This window comes from Neopsephotus bourkii, unplaced genomic scaffold (assembly GCF_033783945.1).
Source record: "Neopsephotus bourkii isolate Nb327-2 ecotype Australia unplaced genomic scaffold, CSIRO-AGI_Nbou_v1 NB_324, whole genome shotgun sequence".
In the NCBI taxonomy this organism is placed as follows: domain Eukaryota; kingdom Metazoa; phylum Chordata; class Aves; order Psittaciformes; family Psittacidae; genus Neopsephotus; species Neopsephotus bourkii.
In genome coordinates, this window is record NW_026900832.1 from 769,339 (window position 1) to 794,819 (window position 25,481).

The 25,481-nt window shown below is 39.1% G+C and overlaps 1 protein-coding gene across 1 annotated transcript in view; it reads left to right on the top strand.

The window, feature by feature from the left end:
- LOC133209269 (ubiquitin carboxyl-terminal hydrolase 12-like) overlaps positions 1-24,631 on the top strand; it is a 30,145-nt gene extending 5,514 nt beyond the window's left edge. Inside the window, exons 2-9 of the mRNA XM_061347790.1 lie at positions 6,694-6,774; positions 10,882-11,095; positions 12,044-12,270; positions 13,480-13,556; positions 14,457-14,540; positions 15,191-15,388; positions 17,096-17,174; positions 22,314-24,631. Coding sequence (XP_061203774.1) covers positions 6,694-6,774; positions 10,882-11,095; positions 12,044-12,270; positions 13,480-13,556; positions 14,457-14,540; positions 15,191-15,388; positions 17,096-17,174; positions 22,314-22,415 — 1,062 coding nt within the window. The 3' untranslated portion in view covers positions 22,416-24,631. The remainder of the gene's footprint in view (positions 1-6,693; positions 6,775-10,881; positions 11,096-12,043; positions 12,271-13,479; positions 13,557-14,456; positions 14,541-15,190; positions 15,389-17,095; positions 17,175-22,313) is intronic.
- The last annotated feature ends 850 nt before the right edge of the window (positions 24,632-25,481 follow it).

Sequence of the window (25,481 nt, forward strand, 5' to 3'; positions counted from 1 at the left end):
GCAGCTTGTTCTTTTTTCCCCCCATCTTGGGTGTTTTTGGTTTAGTTTGTTTGCTGGCTCTTTAAATACCAGTTTTCAGTTATGCAGTATATTTAACCAGCTCTTCTCATCTTGAAGGCTGCATGATGGTGTCCTTTGGGGCCTTTCTGTGCCACTTGAAAGCTGCTTCCCAGCTCTTTTTTGAATTCTAGATCTTATCCTTCTCTAACTTGTGCTAGATCTTATCCTTCTCTAACTTGTTAAAAAGAAAGAGTTGAGTGAATAATTAGAGACTTCATATACCAGATATGTTCTGGGCACTGATGTATCTCCTAGATATGTCCCTTTTTTGCCTTTCTTTAAGGGAAATGTCTTTTGCAGGCAGGTACATGTGTGTGCTCAGTGAGAAGAAGCTGGTTCCAGTCCAAAGACTGAGTTAGTGTTGAGCCCAAGGTAGTATATCATAAGGGATTTTGATTTCAACAGGCTGTTCTCTCAACATGCTCTGCAGCTTCTGAGCTTGCAGCTGTAATGGAAGTTGAGAGAGATCTTAAGTTGCAATGCTTTAATTACTGCGTTTGAACTGAATGTTATTAATTGCAATAGCAGAAGGATAAAAGACTTGTGTAAAAAGCATGTAATGGGGAAATTAATATTTTGCACTGAGCTAAAAAAACCCAGCCTTTCTTCAAGGAGAAATTATCTTCAGATTTCTGTGGATTGTATGGAGAGTGTTTTATGTTAACTGATTCTCTCTAGCTTGTTAAGAGTAATCTGCTGATGAGATCAGTCTTGTGTGTATTTTAGATTGGGCTAAAGCAGCTGAAGTGTATAGACAAGCATAGGAAACCACAGCTTAAACATTATAAATGAACAGTTAGGATTTTTCCTAGAGCAGTAATATACATCCAGAGTTTAAGTGTTCTCTTCTGAAAATCTGCTGTCTACAAATGAACTGTAAATAGAGCATCTCGCATCTTGGAGCATCCCAAAATAAGCACAGCAAGGACTTACTCAGACTTCTTGTAGATTTTGTCAGGAACATTAGTATTAAAAAAAGAAAGTGCAAGTTTGTGGTTGTGTATTTTGAAAAGCTGAGAAGAGCTTCGTGGTTCTAGTTATTTCCTCCTCTTGTACTTCAAGCAACTGCTTCATCCTCTTGGCATTTAAAAAACTCGGTAGCATTTGTCTGAGGAGTTCACTGTCTGCTCAGGTGTGTCTGAATTTCCATGTCCTTCTAAGAAATCAAACTAATCTCTAGTGTTTTGTCTCGTGATGTTGAGCTAGTCATGAATGGTTAGAAATCCATTGACAATCTGCTGTTGCATGGATGCTCCTGTGTAATTTCAAAAACACTATGTGATGAGAGCACACCAGAAATGCTGCTTATGTTGTAGTCTTCTTTAATGACTATTTTAATGGTAATATTTTTTGTATCTTCACTTACTATCCCTCTTATTTCATCATAGTTTCTTCTTGTTTTCTTCCTGTACTACTTTTTGTCTTCAGCCTGTCGCATAACTGTCACACATCCACCTCTACAGCTTAGAAAGTACACCCAGTTGCTAATAGGTAGTAACTGTGCTAATGTGAGATACTCTACCATCAGTGAAAGCAGATGAGACTAGCAGCCTTCAAACGGTGTGGGACAGCTGCCTGTGACCTCCTCATGTGCTCTCTAATCCTTGAGAGACTTGCAGCTTCCCAGTGGTAAATGCCAAGAACTACTTGGCTTCCCCTCACCAGATTTCAAGGCTGTTGCAGACAGGACAGTGGGATCTTCCCACTTGTAACCCTTTCCCCATCAGCCACTTTGTGGGGTTTTTTTTGTCCCTCATTTTACAGTTTCAGTGCCTCTCTGATCCCTGTTTGCTCAGGCAGCAGTACAGCACTGACCTGATTCTTTTTGACAGGAGCTCCCAGTAACAGCAGGAATACTGACCCAGTGTCGTGCTAATTTTAGTCCTTTTCTTACTGAAGCTGTAGCAGCTCCATGCTCATAAGGTCTGCTCACATGCTTATCAAGAATAGTATGACATTGCTTTTAAAACCATTCCAATGTCTGCAAAGTTACCTTCGTAGCAGCAAAAAGTAGATCCTTATAAATGGAAGTGTGAATTCCTCCAAAGTGTGAAAGTGTTAGTTCAGGGTAAAAAAATTGATCAAGTTACTTAGTCTGTAATAATATCCCACTTACTCTCAGCCAAGTTTTGCAGAGGATCAGGATTTCACTGGGGCTTGGTAAAATTCATAGTACTAAAAAGGGAAGAGTTGTAAGTTGAAGCAAGATCCATGTGGATGCTGGACATGCGGATTGCTCTCATTAGCTGACCGTAGTTTGTGCTCGGAGCTATGCAGTTGTCATTAATAACTCCCAGCTCTTCTGTTCAGCGGCAGTTTGAGAAGAACTCTTTAGCTCTGAGCTTTAATAGAATTTCGTCTGTAAAGCTGCTTATGCCCAGTAAGTAGAGAAGTGATAACTTCATCTTCCAACAGTAATTTCTTCTTATGGCTCTTGTCAGATAAGTGAATACAATCTATAAGCTATTTTTCTGTGAGAATAATTACAAATTCAAATGCTTTCAAGGGCATAGAAGTATTTGAACCCTGGAAGCTGTTGATACGTTTCCAGTTTCTGAAATCAGTTAAATTTAGACCAGGAAAATCCTCATCATCTTTGCAGAAATAGTCACAAACTGCAGAATTTGTAAGAGACCATAATGCTGAAGCATATTTCTTATCTCATTCTGGTGATTCAATGAATTAGCAGTGTAATCTGGCTAAGAAACAGAAGTCTACTGCTGTTTTTTCCACTTGCCTAGTGTATTGAAATGAAAATAAAGCTTTAAGATTTTTCTACTGAGCAAAAAAGCCTCATAGCTTGCAAGTTGGAAGACTTGATATATCTCAAACCTGGTTTTGATGGGCTCCTCAGTTAAAACTTCAGCTGTACTGTGGGATCACTTCATCTGCGATGACTTGGTTAGGCAGCTACCTCAGGAAAGAGTTTGAAACTGGTCGTTTTGCATTCCTTTTTATTTTAGCATCCCTTTTTGCTTTACCAAACTCAACAAAACTCATCTTAGAGATGCTTTGTTGGTGTTAGGATTGAGTAAAACCAGTATTTACCCTAACTTCCCTGTATGTACTGTTGGTACCTCGCTGAGTTGGTATGCAAAATGGAGGAAAACTCCATAGGATTTGGAAAGGTACCTCAGTGACCATCTGGCCCAACCTTAAGTTTGAGTGTTTTTGTTTGCATATGGTTTTCTTTGTCATTTCCAATAGGAATCAGTGAACACAAGCGTTCCTGGGTAGGTCCCTTTTTAATTAGCTATATACATAAAGAAAATCACTGCAGCTATCAGAAAATACTGTTGGTCTTTTGGGGTCTTTTTGGTGGCAGCTTTCCATTTGTCTATCTGACTGCTAGTGCCAGAGCTGCAGAAACCCACCAAGCTGAGTGTGCTGGCCCTGGATTCAGCGTCAGTTCTGCTGGTGGGGGTGTGAGCAGAACAGGGAAGCTCTTGGGAAGTGCAGCCAACCTCCACAACAACGTTTTAAATCCCAGTAATTTCTAGAAGATTAGAAATCCTCATTACCAGTTGCTGAAACTTGAGTTGTTACCTCCCCCACCGTGGAAGTGATAAATTCTCATCTCCCTGAGTCTAATTATATAAGTAAACCAGTATTACCACTGTAGTTAAAGCGGGGGATGTTTCCTCCATGGCTGGTTGTGCTGCCTATATAAATTGGTGTTGTGTTCCTGCTCACATTGCTGCAGACAGAAAGTTTTACCATCTCTTCCTGAGCCAGAGTAACAAAGCAGTGTCTTGAGAACAAATTCAGTTGCAAAGATTGTGGATTGTGAGTAGCTGAATTTGACTCCAGTTCTGCAGCCTTACTCACAAGCTCATCATGTATTTCCATCCTGAAACACAAGCCATTTGTGCTGTCACCCTTTTTTTCCCTTCCATCCTTGTTGTCTGGTGTAGTGTGGTTCTCCTGGACGTTCACTCCATGATAAATCACTCTGTACTGTTTGCAGTGTAGTTACTTTATTGTGGTATGCCAGGCATGCACATCATCCAGAGCTGCTTCAGTATGTTATGTGGTATTTAAATTGCAAGTTTGCATCTTCACAACTGTTTAAGTAGTTTGTGAGCTTTGATTCCTCCCACAATCACTTTGAGTCTTGTTTTGGTTTTTCAGATTTTGGGATGCTAATTTCAAATGTTCTCTGACAAGAAACTTCAGACCCATTGCAACTGAATGTCAGGTTAATGCAGCTTCTGGGGCAGGTTGACTTCAACTTTAGCATTTAATTTATAAAAGAAGCCTTCATATTTTTATCTGGCCCTGCACTTAAGTTCCAAATTTACAAAGCCTGGGCAAGTGATGCAAGGAAGCCCTTGAAAGACAGACTCATGTAAGCTGTGAAGTTAATGGGTAGATACGTGAGGAATACAGGCTGGTGGTTTAGCTGAGTTATGGCACTGGTTTGTGGGAGATTATTAATTTCTTTATAGCATAGTTTGATTAAAAATGAAAACTTTTATGCCTTTATATCTTTGTTGAGGTATTTATTCCATATGTTGCCTTGCAGAATGGAGCATTAGGGTTGTCTAGTTTCACTAGTTCTGTAAGTTGTGGTACCTGCCTTAGTTGTCTGTTTCTCTGGTGTTTCTATAATACAGCATCAGGGAGGAGGTGAGAGGAGTCCAGAGAAATTTAATCTGAACTTCATAAGCCTGCAGATTCTACGTGTATCCCTTCCTTAATCTCAAAGCATGTGGAATGCCAGAGCAAAGGAACCTCATTTAGCACTCAGCTCTGATTTCAAGACCAAAAGCTTTTCAAAACCTGTGGCTTTCACAAAGCATGTACGTTATAGTTGCCTGCTGTGGTGTTAGCCAGTGTCAGTGCTGCTCAGAGCAATGTAAGTAAAGGGACCTGTATCAGCAGTTCTTCCCCATAGGTCTGTATGTATGCCTAGATTTGGGGAGGTAGCAGAGAGAAAAAGAGGTACTTGGAAGCAGGGAATAGCTGTTGGGAAACAAATGAGAGGAGCTGCTTGATCTGGCGCTGCTGCCTCGAAAAATATCTGTGTAATTGCTGCTTGCAAAGAGTCTTGCTTGTAAATCTGTCAGCACCTAGTGAATGTTTTTGTGTTTTTTGTAGTACCCAATTTTGAACCATCCTCATTTTCTGTCTTGTTTTGATATATGCAATGCACTATGAATCCAGTGTGGGAGATCCAACTACAGAGTTTCCATTCCTTCTGATAAACTGAATTATTTCTTGCTTTCTTTCCTGTTTCTTAGAACATTTTAGTTCTTAAAGACAGTCCAGATGAACTGTCTGTAGTCTCTACTTGTCTGTGGTTTATCTCAATAGCAGAATGCTGAGGGAAATGATTAAAATATTTGCTCAGCAATTAAAAAACATTATGAGCTTCAGGGAAACAGATGAATTTTGCTGGGCTGTGATTTTTGTTTGTTTAGTGCTTTTCTGAGGTGTTTTAAGAGGGCTTACCTCTGCAGAAGGATTTCTGCTTATTGTTTGCAGAAGGTTATAGGTGAAGTGACTTGGATGTTTAAAACAGAAGTGAAGAATGCAAAGTGCTTGGATTCCATGTTGAATGATGGTAACTCAGTAGATAACAGCACAAGATGCAGCTGAGGACTGTTGGAAGATAAATGTTAGAGGACAAGATGGAGTGGTATGAGGGAAGATACCAGATCCCAAGTGGGAGCTCAGCTGTAGGGTATTGGTAGATTTAAAGAAGGCAATACATGGAAAGAGGTGCATAAACTGCTTTGAATTTGAAGTGGACAAAGTTAAAATTGAAACTAGAATGTTGCTGTGCTTTAGTTCTTGTATCGTGACAGGTAAGACCATATCAGTATGTAGTGCTATGTTTCACTTGTATCGAAAATAATGCAGTCCTTGTATTGATGGAGATTGAAGGATGTACCAAAATATACTCTAAGCTTAATACATAGTCCTTAAATTAAGGGTAGCAAAGCCAAAGCACTTGCAGGTGATCTGAGTTTGAGGAATGTCTGACAAATTTCTTTCCATTCTTCTGGGCTTTGTAATTATGTTTCACTTGTCCGTAGACCCTTCCAGAAATGAAGTTAGAAAAATTACAGTAATTCTAATGTAAAGTGTCAGTGAAGGCAAGATTTTTTCAAGAATTCCTTATATGAGATGCAAATAATAAACAGCCACATCAAAGCTTTTGTGCAGCCCATAGGACAGAAAGACATCTTTTCTTTCATGGGTTTTATAGCCTGTATGGTTTCTGCCCTCTCAGTTTAGAAGTTCTCTGTGTGTTAGTCTCTTTTATTTTTACAATGCATTCTTGGCTAAATCTCAGTGGGTGTTTCTAGGTCACTGTGACTAACCTGGAGTCTTCAGTGAGGACAAATTTCTTGTCAAATGTCAAATAAATTCAAATGTAACCCCCCATCTGTTAGATCAGACAGCTCTAATTCCAGCTGAAGTTGAGGTTTGAAGTGGAACCATGGTAGCTTTTATAATAAAGCATCATATTGGTTTCATGTTGAAGAACATAAGAAACGCGAGATGCTGATTCTCAATGGAGGTAACTTATTTTCTCAATTTCCTTGGTTTTATAGGGATAGTATGAATTCTGTTGGATTTTTTTATTTTTTTTTTGTCAAACATTAATGTTCTGTTTCTTTTTAGGGCGCCAATGCCTCTGCTTTGGAGAAAGAGATTGGTCCTGAACAGTTCCCTGTGAATGAGCATTATTTTGGCTTGGTCAATGTAAGTGAATTTTCCATAGTTGATATGTTTTTAAATTCATATCCTGATTTTGAATTGAAGAAGGTTCCCTATTAGAACTTCATGAGTATTTCTAACTTAAAATGGGACTGCATGAACACCACATCGTGCAGTATGGTGCTGTGCCTTGTTATTAACCCAGATATCAATTTAATAGTATAACATATATGCTTATTTTTATTGTTTTTAAAGTCTTTGAGAGAAACCTTCCTACTCAGGTACATTTCCAGTTACAGGATTTCAGTATTTAGCTGGAGAAGACATTAAAAAAGTGTGTAGATTGTTCATAGGCTCTTGAAGAGAAGCGAGATTTGATTTTACACTGATGCTGCAGTGTATGGGAGCCTTGAGGTTGTTAAATGAAAATGCGTTACTTCTCTGAAGACATGTTATTCCTGGGATTAGTGGAAGTTTCTGTATGTGAGGACATAGCCAGGAAATGAAGGACATGGACTTGGTCAGTAATTTTCTTACATGTAGTAATACTCCTGTTTGTATGTTTGGACAGCCTTGTGTAACAAACCTTCTAAAAAGATGTATTTTTTGTATCTGTCAGTTTGCATAGACCTGACATGACTGGGGTCTGTTGGGCAATAACAATTGTCTACCCACATTAACTCTGGAGAGAAGGCAGCGTTGATGTTGTCAGTGCTTCTGGAGGAAAAAGCAGCTGGTGCCCTGACATCCTTTACCAATTAATGTAGGAAATCAGTTAATAGGAACGGGGACAGTGGTTCTGTGGCATCATGTTTATGGTGTGAAAATACAGGGAAACTCACTAGAAACTAGATATGCTTCTGTTTGCTGGTCATCCAGGTACATTTCATTGAGAGCTGACAGATCTCTTGACACCAAATAAGGTTAACATAGCTACTAATGTGTTACATGTTGCAGCTCATTACCAACTCGTTTAATTGACTTCTGTGTGGGTTTCTAGCACTTTATGTTCTCAAACACCAGGCTATCTAAACACATTGAGTTATGTTCTTTAAGCATGGTGTTAATGGCCATTCCAAAGCTGCTGAGGTTTGCACCATAATGAGAAAAAATGGAAGGCATCTCCAACTGTAACAGAAATAGCAGAGCGATGAATAGCGTGAAGAGGAAAAATAGCATCTAAAAATAACCAAAATTATTATAACCACATCCATTCTCTGGTTTGAAGAAGAAAATATGACTAATACTGTTGTGCCTTATTCCTTGCAACCGATTTCTTCAGGATGACTGTTTTCATGCTGTTGTTCTGCAGAGCTTTGTCCTAAGTTATCTCAGGTTCTTTCATAATCAATGCAGCTTTTAAAAGGGCAGTGTCATGGTTTCAGCATCAATACTAGTACATGGGGTTGCACTGCAAATAGAATCAGGTGTTGAACCCATGGACAATGTAGGCTCTGTTCTGTAATAGTTATTTTTTCTTTGGATCAGTGAGCTGAACCAGATTTTCCTGCAGTCAGACTATTGCTATAGCCACTGCAGTCTGGGAGAAGGGTCTGGTTGTTCCTTCTGTGACAGCCTGTTAAAATAGGTATGTGTGATGTTGAACTGAAGCGCAAGAGGGAAGGAACAATGGTTTTGTTCCCAAGTTTCATCTCAGTTTCCATTTCAAGAGGCTCCTATCTTAAAATGAGCTTTTCAGACTTTATTTTTACATTGACAGAGTGCAATTTTACAAGTTCTCCTAGTCAGATAATGTTGACTCTATATACAGTCACTTTGAAGCAAAAGCCCACTGTGTTTTGGCATCTAATTAAAACATTTATACCAGAGAAACCATGAGAAAAAGGTTTTAAAACCTTCATGTTTGTACCTGTATTTCGTTTGTGTTTAAGGACTTTGTACATTACTTGTGTATTTGATCTGTGCAAACAGCTTCAGGTTTGGAAATACTTATCAGCCTGTGAGAAGTGCCTTGCCAAGCTGGTTTTGGGGGTTATTAGAACCCTCTTTTTTTTTCCAGGGGGAATTTCTAGCAAAGTTAAAGTCATGATTGGAAAGAGCTGACTGCTTTGTACTTCTAATTGCATACTGGTTGCAGTTTAAAACCATGACACTATGTAATAGGGTTTATTTGTGGAGCACTCTAATAGTGAGAAGTGTAAATCAATAACCAGGAGATTCAGAAGTTTCCCAATGCCCTAAATTGCTCAATTTTGATATAGCATGAGAAAAAATCAGAATTGTTGAAATAAAATGTATCATGGTCTTTTTGTAGAGTATTTGGCATGCAGTGCAATAGCTAAAATGCTAACATGCAAGATACTGATTTCAGGAATAAAAGGTCTTCTGCGTTACTTTATGTCAGGGTAGTAGCAAATAAAGAGAGTTGAAATACTTAGAAGGATGTTTGTAAAACCCAAGGCATGCCATGAACTGAATTTTCACCTTTTCACTTTACTGCAAAGCATCTTGCATCTTACTGTCAGGAATTTTCAGAGCTATTTGGCTGGAATCTTGATTCTTTATCTCCTTTGGGTCTTCTGTTTAGTTTGGTTTTAATATCTCTCTGTTTGGGTATCACAGCATGACATGTATAATCAGTTGACTTCATGCTTTTTTGACATGATTTCTCCATCAATACAGTCCTGAAATCTCATTAACTACTTGCTTTGTAAACTTTTTTGACTTAAGATGTACAGTGACCTTCTTTTCTATTGTTATTATTTTAGAATGGCTAATTTCTAGCTTCTTTTCTCTTAATTTCCTGGAATTATTACAGACAAATTCATTAGATACCTCATTGAAAACAACAGTGCATCTGACCTGTGGTAGCTCTCCTGCCTATTTTGTCTTTTATGCAAGTTTAGTTAGCATTTAGTTTTAGTTAATTTGTGTAGTTGGGCTTTAGTTTGTTTCCTAGGTCTGTAACAAACGCATGAGTTAGGTTCTATCCTAATTCACATATGTGTTCAGCTTGCATGCTTGTTTTTCTCATGTCAGTTTTGTCTTGTTCCGTGTTGTTTGCATATGGTGTAAATTAATGTTAATGTAACTATAATGCTGTGACCTTTTTAGCTGTATGAATTAAACTGTTAATTTTCTGTTTCTAATTATTAACTTGAAATCAGTCAGCTACAGTGATCACCCCAAATTTTGGTGGACAGTAGTGGCGATGTTCTCTGAGTACCACTCATACATAGAAACGTGACTGCAGAACGTAGTCTAAGATCAGTTTGTTTATTTAGAGTATTTAGCTCTCAGTGCTATTGAAGTACAGAATCTCATCACCAGAATATCTGGAGACTGGAAAACCCAGAATCTGTTTCAATGTTTAAAGCAGCAGCATTGTATGATATAGTTGCCCAATAAATTGCAACAAAACAAGTGGAAAACCCGTGGTGTATTTCTTGTGGGTGATGTACTCGTATCTCTGTGCTCTGAGTGTTTCTTCTTGTTGAGCAATGTGGAGCACTGCCTCTGGAAGTTATCACTGTCCTCCTTTCTCTGAAATGACACTGCCTTCAGATATGGCAGATGTAAACCAGCTGCTCTTTGAATTTGCCTGCATCATGTACTCCCCGTCGTATTTCCTTATAAACAGGAAATATTTAACATGTACCTTGCTATCTCTATAAAGTACTTCGTGTATCTGACACAGGCAAATCTAACATAGGAGGTCATGCACTGACCCCTGGTTGCTGTAATACAGTTGAGACACACTGAAGCTGACTGATGCTGTCTCTTCTTTCTCTCTTGTCCCTCTGTTCTGCTGTACCATTGGCACCCCTCACGGCAGTATCGGCTGCATCTCCCCAGGCAGCATTATCAGCATTCTTTGTCTCCAGAAGTTTTGATTTTTATGATAAGCCCTCAATTGGAATTTATTTTGTCATTGGTTTCCTGCTTTTTTTGTGCATTCTCTATCACTGTGCTGTGTCTCCTCTTCCTTTTCTTGCTGTTACCAGCTGGGATAATACAAGGATGAGTCTTTTACACCATGCCTCCTAGTATTTCACCAGTAAATGAACTCTGACAGACAACTTTTCCATTGTCAGTATGTGACCTTCTTAAAGAGCAGCCTCTTTCTGTTACTACTTTTTAACAAACCTAATCTGAGAACGTTTGTTTTCCTTTCTGTTCTGTTTCAACCAGTTCGGCAATACCTGCTACTGCAACTCAGTCTTGCAGGCACTTTATTTCTGTCGTCCATTTCGGGAAAAAGTTTTGGCATACAAAGTGCAGCCTCGGAAGAAGGAAAGCCTCCTGACGTGCCTCTCTGATCTCTTCAACAGTATTGCTACGCAAAAGAAGAAGGTGGGAGTCATCCCACCCAAGAAATTTATTTCCCGATTGAGGAAAGAAAATGGTAAATGAATAAATGAAGTTTTTATGTAGATTTTAGCATATAAAACCAGTTTCCTTCTTAATGAGTCCAAATAGTCAGGTTTTAACAGATTTCTGGAAGATTTTTGAACTCCTGTTTGTGGTGTGATTTTTCACCACCTCTGTAGCATAGGAACAGAGATTATATCAGAACTGTGCTCTGTCAAAGAGGATTATCTGGGTATCTTTGTTTCTCTACTTGCACAGACCAAGTACAGAGCATGTACACAAGTCTTGGTGCTCCAGTTATTCCCCATTGGTATGGTGCTCTGTGGAGGTCTGCTGCAAGTCAGCACACTTCAGCCATTGCTAGAAATTGTCATTGGGCTACACAGATGTCGTGGAGCTCAGCAGAGTTGAACTCTCCAAGGAGACTCAGCCACTCTTAGCTTGCTCTCTTACATTTGTGGTGGGATAAATTCCTAATGATGAGAACGAGTGGTTATTTCCCAGGGCTGCTCTGTGAGGAAGAGTTCTGTGTGTTGATTTATCATCCCTGCTTGAACTTGAAAGATAAACTCAGAGTAGGGGATTTTTGCCTCTTGATACTGGACTTAATGAACTAATAGCCCAAGGCAACACATCTGAATGTCTTTAGTTTTCTCCCTCCCCAAAGGAAAAAAATGCCAGCAGCAACCCCCTCAAACCACTTGTGGTTTGCTTCAGTTCCAAGAAATGCCCAAACTCAGTTTCCTCTATATTATTTTTCATCCACCTATTTCTTGCCAGCTGAGGAGTAGGTGGGGGGTAAGCTAATGTCTATTGTGAGAACAACAAAGTGCAAGTCTTCAAAGACTCTTGAATGTGTAACCCACAGTTGTATGATAGGATAGAGAAGGGGAAGGGGCAGGCAGTGATTGCTAAAAGCACAGTAACTTGATATTATGAAGTATCTGTATATTTTCATTCTTTTTGATCTCTTTCTTTCCAGAATTATTTGATAATTATATGCAGCAGGATGCACATGAATTCCTAAACTACCTACTTAACACTATTGCTGACTTACTGCAAGAGGAGAAAAAGCAGGAGAAGCAGAATGGCAAACTACAGAATGGCAGCATTGAGAGTGAAGAAGGAGACAAGACTGATCTGACGTGGGTCCATGAAATCTTCCAAGGAACACTAACCAATGAAACCAGATGTCTTAACTGTGAGGCTGTACGTTTAAAACAAACCCAAACCTCTTAGATTTTTGACAGGCTCTGGATCATTTTCCCTGATACTAAGCACCCTTTTTCATTTATTAGGATAGATGAGATTGCACTCTCTATTAAAATATGGAGCATAGCCTATTTTATGACTGTATCACCTCTATGTTCAAACCAATACTCATTAAGGTATGTTTCTCAGAAAAAGCGTAGTGTTTTTTCTGTTCCTCCTCCCTGTTTCCATCAAGGCAGTCTGCACCTGACTGATACAAGCTGCCTTTTTGTCTTCATGTTATTTCCTGTGTCAGTGATTGATAGTTGATGTTGTGTTTCTACATCAGAGCTGCTCACTATTTATTTAATTCTGGGTTAAACTGAATTTCTTAAACTGGAAATCTGTGCTTCTTGGTGCTGGTCCATCACCACTCTATTTGAGAGCAGATGAAGTGCTGCAGCATCTAGAATTAGAAGAACCACACCACCTTCAGATCAGGAAATTGTAGTTAGTCATGTTCTCTGATTTAATATTTCTAAAAAAGAAAATGAAAACCCAGATGGGGAGAGAAAAAAGAGAGAAGTGATTACAACTAAAATGACTGTTCTTGGCATTTAAAATCTAAGTTAGGGCTATGAGGTGAGTAAAAGCTCTAAAAATGATATTAAGATTGTCTCAAGAATTTTGAAACAAAATGTGACTGTTCCACAAATGGAAAGCTGCTTTTCCTGACTGCTAACTCATTTAATTGAAACCCCATCTGCCTGATTTTCCACTTCCTATTTACTGTTAAACTCTGAAATGCAGCAGGAAGCTCTACCAGTCTGTAGAGGAGAGTGGGATACACTTAGAGCTTCTCCAGCTCTGAGTGGTTAAAAACTTGGTTTTGCCAGTGGAGTAAGCAGATGTGTCTTGGAGTCTCAAGGGGGAGAGATGTTTTGCAATAAGGGGTCTGGGGCTTGGGTTATTTGTGGCTTTTTTTCCTGTGTTTTGGTTTTGTTCTTTTTTTTTTTTTTTTCCTTAATATTCCTCTCTGGATTGCAACAACACAGCTTATTTCTTCAGTTTTAGTTCACCTCAAGAAAAGGCCTCTGTGTGTGTATATTTACTTTTTATCATGAAGCTCTCTACTTGCAACGAGGACATTGAACCATTCCACAGCTGGTTAAAAGAAATCTGCCAGTTCTAAACTGTTATGAAATATTTCTTCTTTTCCTTTTCAAGGTTAGTAGCAAAGATGAGGACTTTCTGGATCTGTCGGTTGATGTGGAACAAAATACATCAATTACACACTGCCTAAGGTAAATGAAAGTATTTGGGAATGGGAAAAATTCCTACCGTTGGTCAGAAGGAAAGAGCTGGTGTAGCTGACCTGTTATGTGACAGCTCTAGGCTTTGACTTACGCTAAACCATGTTCATATGTTAAACCATGTTCATTTTACTTTTATCCTGAGTTTTTGAAGCTGCTGGTTCCTCAGTGGTTTTTAGTAGCTAATGAGTATGGTGATTTCTTAGTGGTATGTAAGATTGATTTCACTTTCTTTTATGGGGATTTTAGTTAGATATAGTCAGGCTTTATCAAAATGAAACATGGTATGTTTGGTTTCATAATAAATTGCTATTTATTTTAACATTGTTACTGCATTGCAGTTACCTGGTCCTCACATTTGTGGTTAGATTTATGGGTTTTTTTCCTGATAGAAATTTGCCCTTTGTATTCAACTGCTAGCTCCAAGGCTTATCAGCTGCTTGGATACTGCAAGTTGCATGTAGCATCTGGCTTTTTAATAGCTTATAATGGATGTATAATTGTTAGGAGCTGAAAGATAATCCAGGTTTGGCTAGTCAGTGGCTAATGGCTATAGGTCTTAACATTTAATGTCTGGAAAACATGGAGTGGCTACCTTTGGAAACAACACACAATCACAGTATTGCTGTTTATGTACTGTGTTTGATTCCTGCCCAGAAAGTATGCAGTTAATACTTGAGGCTGTAATTTTTCCAGCTGAACATTGATAGTACATCCCAAGGCTGGGACAGCTACACCTAAAATGTGTTTGGGGGGTATGAGCAATACGAATAAGAAGAATTTCATCTTCTGTGTGTACTTTGGTTATTTTCAGCATTATTAGCAGTAACTTAGAACTGGATGGTCTGAGTGACTATCCCTGCTTATCTGACTTTTCTTTCATTTCCACAGAGGATTTAGTAATACTGAAACTCTCTGCAGTGAATATAAATACTATTGTGAGCAGTGCCGCAGTAAACAGGAAGCACAGAAGAGGTAAGGTTCAAATATTCAGGCTAATGTAAATGCTTCTTAAAATGGGCAGCTGTTGGAAAAATACACCTTGTGAATTCAGTGAAACGAAACATTAAGACTGTTTAGGTCCGTGTTTGTTAGTGAAAGGAGTAAGGAAAAGCTGGGACACCAGATAACTTTATGGCAACCTCATCAGAGAGAAATAAAGAGATTCATTTTGTATTCCTCCTAGAAGAGCTTATATCTGGTGCTTCCACACATTCGTGTTGTCCCCAGTTAGCATTAATCAGCTTAAAGCCACTGCAAACCATCCCGTCTGCTTTCACTATGAATACCATATACAAAAATGTTACTTTTCACTCCTACTTGGTCACAGCCAGAGCAGCAGGACAGATTTATCTGTTTCTTTCCACTCGTGATGAAAACCTGATGTTTTCAACATAGACAGTTGTCCTGCATTTAGATGCTGGTTGTGTAGTTAATCATTCAGAATAAATACTGCATTTTCTCACTGGAATATACATGAGAAAAGCAGCCTTTTGAAAATCTTCATCAGCATTTTAGAAGCCTTCTAAGAAGCTTTTTCATATTAAAATTGGTTTTGAACAAAGCTTTGTTTTAGGTGATCTGCTAACACCTTGTTCTTTGTCTAACATATTTTTGTGGTTCAGAATGAGAGTGAAAAAGTTGCCCATGATTCTAGCTCTGCACTTAAAAAGGTTCAAGTACATGGACCAGCTGCATCGATACACCAAACTCTCCTACCGGGTAGTCTTTCCTTTGGAGCTCCGGCTCTTCAACACTTCAGGAGATGCTACGAATCCTGACAGAATGTATGACCTCGTGGCTGTAGTTGTTCATTGTGGCAGGTACATTGGTTTTGTGATTTCTGGACCTTAAATGTATTTCCTTGGAATTTCAAAGGAGTCTGTTTACTATATGCCATTTTATATTATCAGTGTGGTACCTGACAGTATTGGAGCATGCTGAGCAGCATCAGAGCTAGTTGTCCAACAGTGTTTCAGTCTTTTTACTGCTTTAAATTTTGCCTTCTGAGTGCCAGTTTAAGGTTTGCTCTTTCATCAGCTTTCAGATATGATGGCAATTTCAGACAAGTTGTTCCTTTGAGCTGCAGCAAAGTAAGAGCAGGCTTTAAAAACCCAAAAACAACAAGAAAAAAAACCCCATTCCCAACCCTACTTTCCAGGAAAGCTGAGTGAAATAAAAACAAATCTTGGAAAAACACGAACGAAAATAGAGTGAAGTTACAGTTCTCATGGTGGGAAACCATTGGAGGTTTTTTAGAAGCTGGTGCCACCATGTGGTGTAAGCTGTGTACTGCGGAGGTTTTAAAATACCCATATTCTATTCGTTACTTTTGTTGTTGTTGTGGCTTTAATTCTGTTTTTTTAAAGCAAAGAGGAAAATATTTTTTAGGAAAAAAAGAAGTCATGGAAAGCAAAAAAGAAAATACATCTGGCCTCTGGAAGTGGGAGCTTTGAAGTAATAAGTTATTACAGCACCCAAATGTTTTGAATTGTGCTTGTGAGGAGCAAGACAATAGAATCAAGGTGCTAATATTGCACAGGTTTTAGTGTAAATAAACTACATAAAATTCTAGGTGATTTCTGTTGTGGTACAGTTGTGCTGGAGTTTATCATTTTAAGATTTCATCCTATGCATAGAGTGGCTTGGGTTGGAAGGGGTCTTAAAGCTCCTCCAGTTACAACCCCCAGCCACCGGCAGGGACACCTTTCACTAAAGCAGGTTGCTCATTTTCTTCTGTAGATTCTTAATTTGCAGTACCTGTAACTGCACTTACACGTTTTAACAGTGGTGATTAATAATTCAGATGTATTAAATGGCTTTGCCTTTTCTTCTCAAACCCATCTTTTAGGAGCCCTGTGACTCCTTGGGCTTCAGTTCTTTACTAGGAACTTACCAAAGACTTAAGAGAAACTGTATGTTCTAAATATTTGACTTCTCAGAATTTGTGTTTAAATATTTTGCCCTTATAGCTCTACTTTTCATTTAGTTGCTCTAAACAGAGAAGTTTCATTCTGTGACAGGTAATGTTACACACAATTCTGGAAGGACTAGAGAAGTACTTTCTTCTGCCTGAAGCTGATATGAATATAGGTTATTTTAAAGCCTTATGTAGAACCTAAGTAAAAAGTAAAGCTGAAAGGTTCATGTCCCTGGGCTGTTCTCTCAGAATTTGAGGTTAGTAGACTGGTAGCTCATATTTTTCAAGTTGTCAAAGTACTCAGCAGTGGTGAATGTAACAAATCAGTGACTGAAAACAAACTGGCTTTCACGTTGCTTTTTTAATACATGAATGACTATATGAAATACTTACAAATTGTGTAGTTTGGCTATATTGCATTTGGCAAGACAGAAATTTTATTTCAAGCAATTTGGCAAAGTGTAAGAACCTACATGATGTTATGAGTAATGTTAGACAACACAAGGAGCTGGGAAATCTAACTGCCAGTAATAGCTGGAGTCCTGTGGAAGCAGTGGTCTTGCCTTTGTAGGCACAAGAGTAATAAGTCTTCAATCCTTTTCTCTGACAGTGGTCCAAACCGTGGACATTATATCACCATTGTGAAGAGCCATGGCTTTTGGTTGCTGTTTGATGATGACATTGTAGAGGTAGGTACGCTACAACATGGTGAAAACAAGTGTAGGCATCATCAGTGTCCAGCTCTGGTTTTATGCCTGGGATCAGCTTTTGCACCTATGAAAGTATTTCAGTGAAACCTGTGCACAGAATAATTCTGGACATGTAAAAGGCAAACTTGGGCGTTCTTGTGCATCTTTGTTGTAGAACTAGTATGGAGAAGGGCAACTAAACACAAGGGTTGCATTGACACCTGTGCACAGAATAATTCTGGACATGTAAAAGGCAAACTTGGGCATTCTTGTGCATCTTTGTTGTAGGACTAGTATGGAGAAGGGCAACTAAACACAAGGATTGCATTGACACCTCAGGCACCTTGGGCATTCTTGTGCATCTTTGTTGTAGGACTAGTATGGAGAAGGGCAACTAAACACAAGGGTTGCATTGACACCTCAGGCATGGGGTGGTATGCACCTCGTCAGGCTGAAGTCATCTTATTCCAGATGTAAAATGCTCTAACTTCAACCCACCTTTGGGACTCCTTTTTGCCACTAACTTGCTTTGTGATAGTTGCATCTCATTGCTGCATCTAAGAACTTCTGATCTTTTTTTGTAGGCAGTTTTCTCCAAGAAATTGAAGTGTAGAAAAACTGTTAGAAAAAGATGTGAGACTCTAGTAAGGTCCTGCGAGCATACCAAGACGTTTGGACTGTTAGCAATAATGTTTTAACACTCTGCTCAAGCAGATTTTTCCTCAACTTTTCTACTAACATAACTGTAAAGACCAATACCCAAACTATTTATAAGTTTATGTGTTTCATGTAATTATTAAGCAAATATCAAACAGTAGAACAAAAACCACAGTAGAACTGCTTTTTGTAGAGATGGAAATATACTATTTGCCTCTCAGATCTCATGGGGAAGGTTAAGGCCTGATCTAAATAGGCACAGCAAAGTCTTTGCTTGCATTGAAATAAAGAAGATGTAGTATGTTCTCCTTTTTTGTCTTTTTTCATTCTTAGCTTTGAGCATCAGAGGTGACTTCCTGATAATTTGGACAGCTTGTATGACTATGAACAGTTGCCTTTCTCCCATTATTATATTTTGAGGGTTATTTTCCTCTCTGTCTGTCATGAACAAAGTCTGTAATTGTGTCAGCTAATTTTGGAAGCAGCATTCACCTCAATATTTTTAAATTCAAGTATTGACTGTCTTTTTCCAGCCAACATTTACAACTTTACATTTTAAAAGGAGATATAAAATAACCATCTTGTTGTTCTATATTTGCTTTCTATCAGCCACTTCTATGTTGTATCTTATTATTTAGGTCAAAACAGGGTTTCTTTTTATCTGCAAACACTGCTGTCACTTAGAGATGTGCCAAAACATAGCGTTTAAATATGCACTGCCTGTTATGGGACCGTAAATTCAAGGAGCTGTCACAAGTATGTAGTTCCTCTCTTCTGGAGGGACGCCTTCTTTTTTCCTTTAAGTTGATTTTCTGGCTTTAATCATGCCTTTAAGTTCATCTTTTACAGAATTTATCTAAAATGCTGTAAAAATAAAGCTCTTTGATCTGGAATTTCTATGTTTGTGCTTTCCATGGTTTCACTGTCTTGATCATGATCAGCAGCATAGTTCTGTCCTGTAGCACTAACTCTGCCCTGGCTGTGGGATCCAGAAGCTTAAGATTCCTTTTCCTGCTAGAAGATTCTCTCTCCCTGGCTGGTGTTTGCATATGTTTGTTTTCTGTGCAATTTAGTCTTTGTTCCTACCAGAGGAGGGCATGGAAAGTTGCATGTGATTTTTGCACAATCTCAGTTGAGATCATTGTCCCTTTCTAATGAACAAGCTGCTTCTTGACCTGCTTTGGAGGGTGGAGCTCCAGGATTCCTCCTGGGGTTTTCCCACAGGATCTTTTTACTGACTGTCCATTGTAGCTGCTAGAGCCTCCTAAGTGTGATGAACGTGAAGCTTACCTCTGCCTTCCTTCTCTAAAGAAATACCACTCTTTCATTCACCTTCTAGAACTCACCTGAATTTCTGGTGATTCTGTGATCAAGGAGAACAGGATAGCAGAGACTGCTCTCCCCCTCCTGATGCTACAGGCTGCTGGATGAAGTAGCTGCAGTTTTACTCATTTGTTCTCTCATCCCACTTAGTTATCAGCTCTTGAGGGTTAGTTCCTTACTAGTGCTGCAGGCTGTGCACTGAAAGACTGAAGCCACAACTACTTTTGTCACTTCATCTGCTGCCTAGATATTTGAAATAGCTATTCTGACTTGAGTAAGTACTGCTTTCAGACTGCTTGTGATAGTCATAAGGTGGCAGTAGGGGAAATATATTGCTATGTATGACATTACAGAGGTTGTCCTCAAAAATGGAGTGGTAAAACCCTCCCAAAGCTCCTAAAACGTGGATATTCTGCATAAGTTTCTGGTTTTGGGGCCAAGGATAGGAGCCTTCTACTCTTCAGAGATTCTTCAGAACCTGAAAGGTTTTTTTACCCTTTTTTAAATCCTTGGACACTTTTAACATTCTAGGTGTGAACTGGCTCCATAGCAAACCAGGTATTACTTAGCAGACTTCAGAAGATGAGTCCAAAGCCCTTCTACCTATGTAAAGATGTTACAACTGAAAGAGAGCCCAGAGAAAGCTTTTTCCCCTTGAATACTGTTAAAAAGCTTTGTTGCATTTTTGGCAAGTGATGTGAATTAATAGCTCTGAACTGTCAGTAGGAAGTAGTTTATCCTTATTACCCAGTAAATGTCAGAAGCAGTGAAGTCATGTTTATTTATCTGTTTGGATTTGGTTGGAAAGCCAACTTTCAATTAAACTGAAGATAGATGGTAATCAAACATACTACAGCATATGTGAAAAGGAGCTGCATCAAATCCAGGAGGCAAATCAGTCCAAATGGGATCTGGTGCCAAGAAAATTAATTGAGAAACCCAAGTAAATGATCTCTAGCTAATTTGACACGTTGTCATTAGAGCAGCTAAGTGATACATCACAGTGACAATGTTTATCTGAAACAGGGGAAAATGTCCATCCGGGGAGCTCTCCACATTGATGAAAGAGGGAGATTGATTGTGTTTGCTTAAATACTTGGTCAGAGATCTGCAGCATCCAGTTAAGTGCTATGAATCATGTGGGAAAGAAGGATTTGGTTTGGGGAACCAGAATAGTTGTCTGAAGATGAGCAAGGGATATTTAAACTCAGTTAACAGGAAGAATAGTCTTCATGCCAGGTAAGGCTAGGGAATCCTAAAAGTAACCAACAACTGGTTGTTACTCTAAAGCTACAACTGGTTAAAAATTTGCTGTCCACAATATATGTGGCCAATTAAGGATGGGAAGAATAAAGTGCATATGCACATTCTTTCAGTTCCACTCTGTTTTTTTGTGGATAGCAAAATAAAGGAGGAAGTCAGTTTTGCTGTGATAAAGCTAAAAATATCTGTGGGATGAATTAATCTACATCAAATGTTTGAGTTGCATTCAAAATGAGTCCTAGAAATAGGCTTGATTGCATGGCAAGTTAGTTGGCACTTAGAATAAAACATGTTTGAGTTGTCTGCTAAATATATTGCAATGGCTGAAAAATGTTCATTTGCTATTTTTCTGTTTAAATGTGTGTCTAAGTTCGTAGTAGATGTTATGTTAATAAAGTGTGTGAAAATGCAAAAGCCCTCAGCTTCTCTGAAGTCCTTGAATGGAGAAGACAGAAAGACAAAACATCTGTTTGGGGTTCCCCCCCCAGCTTTCTGCAGCTCTGCCCTGTAGTTAGATGCACCTTCTGGAAACTTCTTATATCTGTTTTTCTTGTGCTTCAGAAAGGCTGGGGAAAGGATGGCCTAAACTTGCACGTTTGCCAGTTCTGTGTAGAGAAACCGGGGCTTTTGTGTTTGCTGGTGATGCTGAAGTCTGGTGAGCAATGATTTAGCTCACTGCCAAATAGACTCTGTAGCTGAGGAGGCTTCTTGGTGGAGTCATAGCGTGCTCCCTTGCTTTTAAGATGTAAGCACAAGTTGGTCTCTGCTGTTCCTTCTCATGATCAAAGCAGGTGCTCAGCCCAGAGCTTCTTGTTCTCTGAGCATTTCTTTGCTTCCTCAACTTTAGGGGAATAAAGGAGAACGTTAGGCTAGTCTTCCTTTGGTTCTCCACAACAAATTCAGGCTACTTCAGCCCCTCATCTCTGTGAATCTAGAAACCTAAAGGTATTTTGAAATGCTAAGACACAGTGGAGTGCTGAGCAACACAGGTCATTGGGAGTATATTATTTCAGTGGTTTGGTCTCTGTGCTTGCTCTCCTCCGACTGCAGAATCAAATATAGTAATGTGAAGCCAGTTCTTCTCAGGAGTGGGATCAAGACTGTAGAACTTGCATCATCAAAAGCCCTTTCAAATGCCCTACAGGCCTTGCTGGTTGGAGTGTAAAGTGAAGAAGTGCTTTTCTGCATATAGTTCACAACTTTAAATATAAACACACCATTTAGTTCTGTTCATATGGCAAATAATTTATTTCTCTTAAAACACAAATTTTGTAATAATATCCAGTAGGCATTGTACCAGCAGATCCTGAGGAAGGGCAGCTCTCGTATGACCAGGTCAGCATAATCAGATGAGATCCACAGATTTTGTGGTATAATTACCAGTGGCACTTTCAGGACTTCTCTATGTAAGAGGGTCACAAGAACTTTAAAATCTGGAGTTACTTTAGGTGCATGTTGGATCTGCTCAAGATGGTCCTTACGTACTTCCAGCTGCACAAAAATCTTTGATGATCAGTGACAGCATTTTTTGTTTACACTACAAACCTAGAGTCAGGAAGGATAATGCCAGTCCAGATGAGAAAGCAGACACGAAAATGTCATTTACTCTTTTAAGGATACATTTTCATGGATCCCTTTTTTATAGATCAGCTTAAGAGTGCACCACTTCAGAGAGGTTTATTATTTCATCTTGATGTCCTTTTTTTCAAGAGTGAATAAGGTATTAAATGGAAAAGATGTCTTGATTGTATTCAATGTTACTGAAATGTTGCTGTATGAATAGTGTGTGGCTTTCCAGCATCACCTCCAAGAACTGGAAAGAAGGCTTTCTCTGGGAAGGGGGTTCTGCGGGAGATGCTTTGACTGAGGCTAATTCTAACTCTCATTGATTTCCAGAAAATTGATGCCCAGGCCATTGAAGAATTCTATGGATTAACATCAGACATTTCCAAAAACTCAGAATCTGGCTATATTCTTTTCTACCAGTCAAGAGACTAAGACAAAAGATACCTGTATACAAAGAAAAGAAAAAAGGGATCAAGATATGTCCAAATGGAGCATATTTGTGACAGCAGAAGCAGTTCCTCGTTGTTGCTGTAGGACCAGAACAGATCCAGCGGGGTGACTAAAGGTTTCTCCCTGCCATTTCGTGGAGGATTAGTGCTGACTGCCGTTAACAAGAAGAGCTTTTGCTCCAGTTTTCTTTCTGGGCTTTTTTTGCGTGCTATCTTCCAAAATCTGTGTTACCTCTACTTGAAACCTGGCTGCTTATTTGTTCATGAACTGAAAAAGAGATTTAAAAGTAGCATTATAGGATTTTTACCATGTAACGTTGGCCTGAGGCTATACCTTGGTTTCTACCATCATCGTTTTTCTGTATTTTAGCAGAATGATTTCAATATTCAGTGTCAGCTGAAGGCATATTTTAGGATATGAGCAGCAGCTGGTTGCTGGATATTTTTGGTGACTCAGACTTGAGAAGCAGTACAAAGCTAAGATGTATTGGAAATGTCAAGTCTGTAATTTTTATAAAAAAGCAGACAAAAAACTCACTCCGCAGCATTGTAAACTGCCCCATTATGCATTATGTTGGGTTTAGATAACACTAACAGCGCTGCTGCTTCTTGTCTTTACTGTTCTGTTTCTTCTTCAGAAGGTATAGGACGTTATCCGTATTGTGCGTTTTTCTCTTGAAGCAGAGGTTTTGACTCAAAGCCACGTTGCTGCAGATTTAAGGGGAGCAGAAAAGCAGTTACCTTTTGAAGAGCAAGCCTGGCAACCAGTTGCTGTAGAAAGCTTGAAGTTAAAGCATTTCTTGAAGCTATTGCATAAACCAAAAGTGCCCTCATTCTGAAACAGGATCTGTTCAACATTTCAGTACACAGTAAACTGATGCAACTAGCATTTTGAATCTATGCTAATACACAGAAATAGCACTAATTGTGAAGGGTTAACCAAGGGAAGCATTATTTATGTCACTAATCCAGTTGTTCTTAGTCTTCAAGTTAATGAACATGTAAGAAGGAAAACCAACCAACCAACCCAGAGCTTCCCTTGCTAAGTGTTCTCATCGTCTGTTGTTAATGTTCGTGTTGATCTGGGAATCCCAACGCTCTCCTAAAAATGCTTCTGATTGTTTTACCTCTCTAGGCCTTGCTTAACAGGGGAAATTGTCAGTCTTTTGGAGACCGAAATGAAAAGTAACTATCCGTTACGTGTGTCTATTATATAATCTCAAGGATAACTAGAAAGAAGAGACTGAGGAAGTTTGTAAGGAATCTCAGAAAATCTTCTGTAACTTTGTTTTACAAGTGCTGTTGCTGTGCCAAAGCTTGTTGCAGCTGGCTCTAAACTACCAGTGGAAATGAGTATTTTCCTTTCTCCATCTTGTTAGGTGACAAGAGCTGTCCTCTGTGTCGTTGTTCCCAGCACAGCCGTTCATGGTGTGTACCAGTGCTGCTTGTTCTTGAGGACATTTAACTTATGCAATTCTGTGGCTTGTACAGGATAGAAAATACTTTACCAAAACACTCCTCAGGAAACCAGCATTTCACAAACAGGTTCTTGTGGTGGTTCTGTGTTTCTTGTTTCTTCTTCCCATGACCAGAATGTTAGTAAGTAACTCCTGTCTTCAAAGTGCAGATTAACCGTTGCCATTGTATTCCAACTGGGTACAGGTTCCATTCTCCCGGCACATCTCTTCCAGAAGTTAAAATATGGATGTTGGGTTTTTTTAATTGTTTTTTTTATTATACAGAGTACTGTCATTGTCAGAGATGTGTTCACCAACAGCAAATGTTCTTGTCATCTTGTTCCTATTGTGTGAAAATTGTTCCTGGCCAATAGTCTTCTCCCTTCACAAGCTGAGAGTCCTCTCCTGATGCCACTCCCGGAAGACTCATCACCAAGTCTTGCAAAAAATGAAACTAAAAGAGAGCACTGAGTGAAATAATCTAACAGGTAAATACAGACCTTAATGTAGGACACTAGACATGTATTTTGTATATCTGGTGATACATTTTTACAGATAAAATACCTGACTGAGAGAGAATATTGAAAGATATATACTATAGATTAAAAACAAAGTGCACTTTTGCTACAGATTTATAAGGAGACTTAAAAGGAATTAAATTGGAAGAGAATGGTGTGATGTTACTTCTGTATAATAAATGACCCCACCTGTCTCCAATAAAGATCATGTATGATCAAATGCACATGGCCCAAAGGCTTTTCCTTGTATTTCCATCTGAGGCAGAAATGAAAGTAATCGGTTAGCTGCTGGCTCTCAGCTCCCTCCGTGCTGGCTGGGAGATGTGGACCCTGTTGTATTTGCATGCTCATAACCTGTGTGTAACTACTTTAAACCAAGAGAAATGACTAATTCAGTGTTGTAGATAATTGATGTGCTGGTAAACTGAGGAGAGGTCACCCCAGGCACATCCCACTACTGGGATTCCTTCATCTCCTCATCCCCTGTATTTCTGCCATTGTCCTTCATTTCCTTTTTCCTTCTCCCTCTTTCACCCCTTGTCGTTGCACTCTAAGACTGTTGCAAATATTATCTGACTGATCTGGAACAGAGACATTTAAAAGCAAAAATAGCACCATATGCTTGGAGCTTTTCAAGTTCATGGCAGGCCAGGTCTCTGTTTCACTGTGGTTCACTGGAGTTCACTTTTATATTGGGAGAATTTGATGAAAAGCTTGCCCCTGTGAGGAGGAATTCATGGGACTAGGTCAGAATGCAAGAGAAGCAAATGAGATTGGGAAATGACAGCATTTAAAAACACATTTTAAATCCCAAATGCTGTCTGGTCTTTGTACTGCTGGGTCACACATTAGTGACAGATAAATAAACGGGGCTAATTTTAACTCCAGTGAATGTGAATTTGACTTTCAGTCACTTTTAGAAAGAGTATTACCCTGAATTTATTTTGTTGAGGGCAAACAACCAAAATCAGAGCGTTTGGAAGCAAAGTGGCTTTAGATTTGAGTGTACCAGTAAGGCAGGATTGATACTAGCATTTGGGGGCTGTTCTTGTTGCTCCAGGACTCCTGAACTGG